This window comes from Amblyomma americanum, chromosome 8 (genome assembly GCF_052857255.1).
Source record: "Amblyomma americanum isolate KBUSLIRL-KWMA chromosome 8, ASM5285725v1, whole genome shotgun sequence".
Taxonomy (NCBI): Eukaryota; Metazoa; Arthropoda; class Arachnida; order Ixodida; family Ixodidae; genus Amblyomma; species Amblyomma americanum.
The window spans coordinates 90,206,286-90,215,649 of record NC_135504.1 but is presented as its reverse complement, the minus strand read 5'-3'; the positions used below and the strand labels follow the sequence as shown (position 1 = coordinate 90,215,649).

Sequence of the window (9,364 nt, the reverse complement as noted above, 5' to 3'; positions counted from 1 at the left end):
GAGGTCCGACTCTATTTAAACTAGCTACTACATGTTAATAATATACATGTATTTGATACATGTAGTCAAACGCTCTGTCACGTTCTCTTCTCTCCTGTGTGTGTGGTTTTCGTGCCTTTCAGTTAAAATGATCAATACCAAACTAGTGCAACAAGAAGTTCTCTTATGTAAATAATGTTAAATTCTTGGAATGCGGAAGGGCACACAGCCGCCACAAAGGTCATTGAGGTGGCATCACACGTGTCATGAAGTGGCCATACGTTCCCCTCCTGGTAACGGTACGTTTCCTTTAGTTTGACTTTTTTAACATCCCTCCTATCTAATACAAGTCGGCTTCATCCTTACATGGGCTATACAAGTACGGGCTAGCTGAGTGTGATCAAAACTGTGTGCAATAGTTTGGGGACCTGCTGCATGTGTGCGGTATAGAACCTCAATAAAGCTGTAAAAGTAAAACCTGAAAAATTAGGAATCACTGCAGCTACCTGCATTGGAGGAAAGTGAAAGCGTTGACGTCTCAGTGACACTCGTCGCCTTTCAAGTTTGGCGCCATGGTTGCATTCCCGTCCATTTATTTCTTCATTTATGCTCATTTCCATAATTACTCAATATAATTAACCAGCTTTACTCTGACTATACCTTTTCATCTCAATAAAGTGGGCGTGAGAACAGCACCAGGATGCGGCCACCTAATCCGCTCTGCTTCTTCGTCCAGGTTACGGCATGGGCCCTGTTCAGCAATGCGCCGCTATCGTCACCTACCCATGAGATCAGCAAGCTGCCCTGCCACTTCAACGACACTTGTGATGCCGCATGCCCTCAAGACAGGCACATTTTCATCGCCGTCCCTCCATCGCATGAAAGATCCAGATCAACAGCGACATCATTTGCTGCCTATATGAACAGCTGGCGGGCCCCCCGAGCCCTTAGTGGGCGTGAGAACAGCACGAGGATGCGGCCACCTAATCCGCTCTGCTTCTTCTTCCAGGTTAGTTCTATTAGTTCCCTGTACGCTAAGAAATATAATGACGTGTGCCTGTTGCTGTTCCCACGCCTGGGAGTTTTGCTTTGTGCGTCCAGTGAATGCTTTGATATTGTAAAGCAACTGCTGGCGTTGTCCGGGGACGTCGAGCTCAACCCTGAGCCTAACACGAGGCATCAGGTACAGGACTCTCTTCCTGACGTCCAGTCTAAGCATTTGGAAGATATGTTTTCAATACTGGAGACTTTGAACACGCTAACTGCGAAAATGCAACTGGACCAAAAGGCTTTCATAAAGTCTATTGATGATCTTAAGAAGTCCCAGCTGAAGTTAGAAGAAGATTTTAGCGAAATGAACAAAAGACTAACTAACGTTGAGCACAAAACTGTTACCATTGACGAAACCGAGAAGGAAGTACCACCTTTTCAGCAGTTAGTTGACCAACTTTCTAGTGAAAACTCTCAGCTGCGCGCGCGCCTCTCCGAACTTGAAGACAGGCAGAGATAACCTTATGTTCTATGGCATACCTGACGCGCAATCAGAGTCCTGGGCTCAGTCAGAAGAAAACCTAGTCAAGGTTCTTTCATCCTGCTTGGAAATTTCGTCCTCTGAAATTTTGATCGATAGAGCGCACAGGCTCGGTGGGTTCGCATCTGAAAAATGTCGACCAGTTATTGCCAAATTTTCATCCTTCAAGGTAAAGCGGAGAGTACTGCTTAACTGTTCTAAGCTCAAGGATGAAAAAATTACGCTTAGCGAGGATTTTTCTTTCGCCACCCTTCACGCTAGAAAAAAACTGGTCGAATTTGGCAAATCCCAGCCGCTCACTTTCAAGCTTCGCTTCAATAAGCTTTAAATAAAAAATAAATGCTACTCCTAAAATCACTCTGATGACTCCGTTCATGAAATCACAAGCGCCTTCCGGTTGCCAACCGACCGTTCTGAGGACCCTACGAATGATACCCACAGCGCCTCCGCGCGAACGACCGAACTTGTTACCAATTAGCACTGCGCGAGAGACAGTGGAACTAAGTCCCCGGCCATTACCCCACTTTCTTTTTTGTTCACAAATATTCGCAGCATAATACCTCTATGAGATGATCTTTGTTCTGTAATTGATGCTTGCGATGCTGACATTGTATGTCTTACTGAAATCTAGCTATCGGCGAAGATAGATAGCTTTGAACTTCTTACCTGTAAAAAGAGATATAACATTTATCTGTGCGACAGGGGTTCTAGATGTGGCGGAGGCGTGCTTGTAGCTGTTGCTGATACTATTATGTCTTTTCCGATCCATTTTGTAAGCGCGTTGGAACTTGTACTGGTTGAAATTCGCACATGCTCTAGGAAATTGATAATGGGCGTTTGCTATCGTCCGCCGTCTACCTCCCCCACCTTTGTAAACGATCTTCATGATGTCATTCATATGATTACAGTCCGTTATCCGAGCAGTCCCTTTATCTTACTGGGTGATTTTAATTTCCCCAACATAGTGTGGTCTAATGTGAGTTCTTATTGTGATCCTTTTTCAAGTGAATGCGACATGTTCTTGAATTTGTGCAGTGATTTTAACTTATCCCAGCTTGTAACGCAGGCAACTCGAATTTCACCTACTGCGTCTAATATCCTCGATCTGGTACTCACCACATCGCCTGATTTTTTCCAGCCCATATCATACTTGCCAGGGTTAAGTGATCACCTACTCCATTTTGCTTTGACCTGCGCAGTTCCCCACAACGTAACCACAGTAAATATATAAATGATTACAAAAATGCTGATTTTGATGCTATTCACCTTGAACTGTCTGTTTTTCTAGACCATTACTTTCTAAGCTTTCATGATCGCTGCGTGAATGCTAACTGGAGCCTGTTTAAAGAAAAAGTTGCTGCGCTCACTGAAAAATATGTTCCACGCATAGTCATCACCTCTAACCGTCAATCACCATGGTTCACTAAATCGTTAAAACGGCTCTGTAATAAGAAAAAACGCATGTTCCGCTCTGCAAAACTAACGGGTTCCCAAGAACGTTGGACTGCTTATCAGGCCGCGGCCCTTGAATATAAAAGTGCACTGAAGGATGCCAAAGATTTGTTCTTCAATGACACATTACCTTCCCTTTTGATAAATAACTCTAGGCAATTTTGGAGCGTAGTTAACAAAAAGACAATTCATCCATCAGCCTTAAAGACTCCAGTGACCAACTAATTCATCCTAATGAATGTGCAAATGTTCTAAACAGTGTATTCGTTTCAGCTTTTTCCAAAAATCAGTGTTCGGTAACCCCTGCATATAACAGTGCTGACTTTTTACCGATGGATTCTATTGTCTTTGATCCTGCTGGAGTAGAAAAAATAGTCGAAAAACAAAAGGTTTTTTCATCATGTGGTGTTGATAACATTAGTTCTAAGTTCTTGATTAAAACCGAAGTATACAGCGCAATAATACTGTCTAACCTATTTCAGCAATCTCTTGAAACAGCATGTATACCTGATGACTGGAAGGTTGGGAAGGTGATTCCCTTGCATAAATCTGGTGATCAACATTCCCCGCATAATTATCGACCCATCTCACTTACCAGCATTCCGTGTAAAATCATGGAGCATGTTATTTAACTCTCACCTTGCATCGTTCCTTGATTCTAATGCCTTTTTTACGAACAGTCAACATGGATTTCGGAAGTGGTTTTCTTGCGAAACACAGCTTTTAACCTTCACGCATGATCTAAACTCATTCCTCGACAGGGGTTCCGTTGTCGACTGCATATTCCTCGATTTCTCACAGGCGTTTGACAAGGTCTCTCATCAACAATCAACTGCTTTTTTTTTTAAACTTAGTAAACTTAACCTCGACCCTAACGTTCTTAGGTGGCTGCATTCGTTTCTCACTAATCGTTCACAATTTCTCACCGCTAATAATGCTTCTTCCTTCACTTCTCCAGTTGGATCTGGAGTACCACAAGGCTCTGTTCTAGGGCCTCTGCTTTTTCCTATATATATATCTATGACTAACCTGACAATCTATGTTCAACAATAAATCTTTTTGCTGTTGACTGCGTCATATACCGCTAAATTAACAGTGACTCTGATATAGCTCTTCTTCAATCGGATATTGATCATGCTCTTGAATGGACTAACAAATGGAACATGGAACTAAACATAAAAAAGTGAAAGTACATGCGGGTTTCTCGTCGTAACACCACATTGCCTTCATATCGTCTTAATAATTGCAGCCTTGAGTCTGTGCCTTTTTACAAATATTTAGGTGTCTTCATTTCCCATAATCTTTCATGGAAAGTACACATAGACTATGTAAGCAATAATGCTAACCGCATGCTGGGCTACATACGCCGTAACTTTAATCTTTCTTCTAGCTCCGTAAAACTGCTTCTCTACAAGTCGTTGGTTCGTAGTAAACTAGAATATGCTGCATCTATCTGGGACCCCTATCAAGAGACACTAATATACCAACTCGAATCTATACAGAACCGTGCGGCCCCTTTCATTCTCTCGAATTATCACCGTAACTCTAGTGTCAGTGCCATGAAATCAAGCTTATCACTCCCACTACTGTCGCAACGTAGAAATATATCCCGCCTTTGTCTAATCCATAAGATTTACTACGATAACCCCATCCTTAAGAGAAAATTTATAACGCCACCTTGCTACGTTTCAGCTCGGATCGATCATCGTCATAAAGTTGGTATTCTTTCATGCCAAACAAACCACTTTTACAACTCATTCATCCCCAGCCCATCGGCACAATGGAAACACCTTTCCCGATCGGTCGTCGAAATAAGTGACCATTCTGTGTTTAAATCGGCTTTAACTAACTTGATGGTAACATAGTACATGTAATTCTTGCACATTGCCGTTTTTTCTTTTCAGCTTATGTGGTAGATCGAACAGACCTGGTCTGCGTGGTATGCTTACTTTTATGCTTACTTTTATTCTTTGCTGATAATTTCGTGTTAAATGACTGTTAATTTGTTTGATTGTATTTGCTGTAACCAACTGATTTGCGCGAGCCATATTTTTGTTCACATTTTTGTGTTACTTGTGACTGCTGTTCCTTTGGTATTTTGTCTATTGTACCCCACTCCCCTCTGTAATGCCCTCGGGCCCTGAGGGTACTGAAATAAATAAATAAATAAATAAATAAATAAATAATATATATATAAATAAATAAATAAATAAATCCATTTTAGGCTTTCAAATTTGGCGCCGTGGTTGCCTTCCCGTCCACTTACTATATAAACGACACGTGTTTGAGTTTAAATTTATACTTTTATCTATTATGCCATAGTGGTTACCTGATGTACTTTAACTTATTACTGATAGCGATTGCTTGTGCTAAAAATTGTCATTTCTTTATTTATTTCATTATAAGAAGTCCAATTACAGTATATTGCTCTGGGACCTCTTTTCGTATGATCAATTTAGTAAAAGTATGCATTTCTGATGCACTTTAAGAAATAAACTGAACTTAAAATTCAGTCTATTCAACCGTCCATTGAGTTTTGCTTTTAATTAAATAACTACTTCCTCTAAATCAATCGCATTTTTCTAATCGAATACTTTTCATTAATGAAATACTTTTCAATTCATTTCGAAGTTTGTCTTCACTCTTCTACACAATGTTCTACTATTTTGCCGTCGAGTGCTGTTTTCTCGTCCACTAACTACATCGACATCCGAGGTGCTTCTACGTTTTTTTGACATTTTTCTCTCTAATTATTTAACTAATCATCTATTGGCATAATTTTTTGCGCAGGATGCACACATCGTCCGCTACCTATTACAACCATTCGTTAGATGCCTTTTCTGCGAACGTCACAATCGCTTCCCACACGTTTTGCGGACACGACCTCACCGACATTGCATATAAATGCTTTCGCATTAATAAAGGTGACTGGTTCTGAATTGTGCACAGAAGTCCACATCACCATGTATTGAAACGCTGTGAAGGTGCAGGTCACGTGTCTTAGAGTGAGCGCACTGCTATCCTCACAGACCAGGAGGCCTTCAAACATGTAAGCCAGCAGGCCAACACCAATGGTGCAGTTGCAGTAGGCCAACAGCAGTGGGACAATACCAGTAGGCCAATACCTGTAGGCCGAGACCATTATAGCGACGCTATTAGGATGACACCAGTAGAACAACACAAGTTGGTTGACACTAACAAGGTCCGATTTTAAGGATAGCCGAAAGACCGAAAACCTGCTAGATTTTGTGATAGGGATTCTTTTCTGATTGGTTTCTTGTTACATAACAAGTTACGTAGGGAACAAGAACAAACTTTCTGGAGCAGTGCTGGCTAAATAGGGATACAGGCTGTCTCCATAGCTTGTATTCTGAATATTATGCTGCCAATAAAAGGCACTTTTGTGGATTTTATTGGATTTGGCGACGTGTCGTGTTCGTCGAACAGTACTACTACGTTCCTTGTCCGCCGTACTCAGGCCACTCATTATCGTTGGGTTACTGGCGCCTATGACCAAAAGAGTACCAGTTAGAAAATTTGCCATTCAAAATACCCTATTGCTGTTGGCATACTTCCGTACTTCACCAGCACAATACCAATCAGGAATCTATTGGTGTTGGCTACTGGCTTTTTCGAGAAACAGAGGCTTAATAAATATTCTTGTTTGCCATTGAATAGCGTAGAGGGAGGGACTATTTGATTTTTATGGTCGGGTTGGAGATTTAGGGCACTCAGCTAGCTTAGTTTTACAACAACATAGAGTAAATCAATAACAATATTTGTGAGTAAATATCCCTTCCGCACTAGAGCACATCAATGCATCTTCACTCTTTTTGCGGAAGGCAGCCAAAGAATGAGCTGTTCTACTTTAAGTCCGGTCTTGCACATTGGAACTATCATGCATGCATATTTTAGCTTGAACGACTACAGATTAATAAGCAAACATCAGGCTGTTCCGGACACCAACGAGACCGCAATTAGCCTGATTATCTTTTCATTGTTAGATGACCGCAGTTTATTAGACAATGGCACCAGGCTGCTTCATATTTGTAGTGACCGGCCTCCACGCCGTCGCTCTGAGCATGACTACGATAAGCGCAAGGACTGTCCACATTAGGCCACATGCCCGAAGAACGACTCCAGCGTACGCATGAGTGTGACCGATCACGTAGGTGCCAGCGAACGAAGAGCAGAATTTCAGCGCTTTCGAGGCAGAAGGCATTAAGTCGAGGCCCTGGGACACGGAATGGTGGAGTAGAGATCGCGAGTCAACAATGAATGGAAACGGATCGACGTTCAAGTTCTAGGTGTCAAGGAGTACGTAGCGTTTATATGGTGTGCCATGAATTCGTAACCATGTTTTTCAAAAAGCGTTTCAACTGAAACTATTTCGGGAGTTAAGTTATGGCAGCTGCTAGCAATCGCTAATTGCAGTACCTGATCACAAATCACACTTGACCTTATATTTATGAAGCTTTCTTTTGCTGGTGAAACGAAGAGGAATCGAGCTTTCTTTTAAAATGCCGAACTACGCTGCCTACGAAATGCTGGCTCCATCAAGAGAGTTTTCCTATTATCATACAAAACATGTAGGGTTTTAGCTAAAGCAGCAATAGGATTTCAAGAATTTATTCAAGCCACGTGTTCTGCGCACAGCGCTTCCATTATTCGCGGCCTAGCCGAGCAGGTAAGAGTCAAGGCCTGAGATAAGGCGTCGTCGTATCTTCGGACTTGCTTGTGAAAGCACCAGCACGGCCCCCTTGCGCTGTGTACTGGAGGCAACCTCTCCAGCTTCACTGAGAGGTCCTTTTTAGATGACGTAGTCGCATTCGCAGACGCCAGGCCCATTCTCAGGCTCCACGTTGAGGCCCCGCCTGCATACACATGAGCCACATAGGCTCATTCTCTCTTTTCGCTTCTGGCCCCCTTTTCCTCTACCTTGAGAGACAGGTAGTTTTCGTCACTTCCCGCCTCCGCCAGCAGAACTGTTCCTAAGGGTAGTCAGGGGCAAGACTTTAGCGGGGCGACCCTACCGGGCATCATAGAGGGGCGAGATTCACTGTCCAAACATGATGACTTGCAGCTCTCAGGAAGCTATCAGTGTACACGAAACACTTGCGTAGAGGGACTTACGCGGCTTTAAAGAGGGGCTCAACCTCGTCATTCATAATACATTACGATTAAGAAGCATTTATACTAGATGCTTATGGGCCACCAAACACAACGCAACCCAACGCAATAGAGACTGTAGCCGTGCCACACACATCAAGCAACAAGTAGCTGGACGTACAGACACGCCGTATTGAGCTTGGTGTCACTGTTGGTTAATTGTGTCAGTTTTCTACGACTCGACAAAGCGCAAAAGCGTCGGTAAAACACCCATGTAATGCATAATTCCCATTGTGTCAAACGAGGTGGCGCACACTAAATCGCGCTGCCAAAGTCGCTATCCCATTGCCCAAGTGGCCCCATTGTTACGTTCAACATTTGCCGCTGGCTATTTGCGCAGCTCCTTGAAAACAAAATTTTTTGAATAAAATACCATAAATTATAGAAGTTCTGGACACTGTAGAGCCTTTTGACTCACTTGTAATTCTTTATTGAAAATATCGAGATTAAAAGGCAAAAAAGCACTTGTAATTTTTCGCAACAAAAAGACTGACTAGAAATTAAAGCTACACCTGTTCAATAGCAACTCGTTCCAAAAAACGGTATTTTCATCTTCGTAACATACTGGTTTTGCTGTTTTTACGAGTACATTAATTTGGGCTTGGCAACCACAGTGATAAGACATGGCATATCACTGAAACCTGCAAACAGCTCAGTGACCCGACTTATTTTCCAGATTTATCGTGCAGGCCAAACCAGCACTACGCATGGAAATTACGCCGACTTTTATTAAGAGCAAGGGGGCTAATAACGCAACTGCGCCATCTGACAGCAAATATTACGGGCAAATGTAGGGTTTTCATTTGAAACTTCGGCACTAAGCGAAATATGTCCTGTTTTTCTTTGTCTTTTTTATTGTAACGTAATAAAAAAGTGCTAACAAACTACAGATAAAGGCTTCCCTATCTTGTGAGTTTACCGGAGTTACAAATAAGGAATTCCAGGAAACACTCTTCGTACAGGCTGCTATTTGTTAAATACGCTGGAGAACAGAGCGAGCACAGAAACACACGCCAAACACAAGAAGAAAAACAAGCTACTCAAGTTCATTCATTTAGGACGGCGTTGCCGTCATTTGCCTCGCAAATAATAGTTTTGCTAAAATCGAGACAAGCAAGTCTCGATGGCAATATTAGAGCAGATGCCCTAGGTGGAGAATACATCAGACGAGCGGGGCACACTGACTCTACTTTATACCCCCTCTCAACGCATTTTTCAACCCGCCTAGAGACC

General features: G+C 42.4%; 1 protein-coding gene and 1 pseudogene across 2 annotated transcripts in view; one reads left to right on the top strand and one right to left on the bottom strand.

Moving 5' to 3' along the window:
* Window positions 1–245: 245 nt before the first annotated feature.
* LOC144102601 (uncharacterized) lies at window positions 246–1,988 on the top strand (annotated as a pseudogene).
* Window positions 1,989–7,575: 5,587 nt separating this feature from the next.
* LOC144101992 (beta-hexosaminidase subunit alpha-like) overlaps window positions 7,576–9,364 on the bottom strand; it is a 57,719-nt gene continuing 55,930 nt past the window's right edge. For both annotated transcript variants that reach the window (XM_077635238.1, XM_077635237.1), the window contains exon 14: window positions 7,576–7,836. In XM_077635238.1, the coding sequence (XP_077491364.1) occupies window positions 7,773–7,836 (64 nt within the window). In that variant the 3' untranslated portion in view covers window positions 7,576–7,772. The remainder of the gene's footprint in view (window positions 7,837–9,364) is intronic.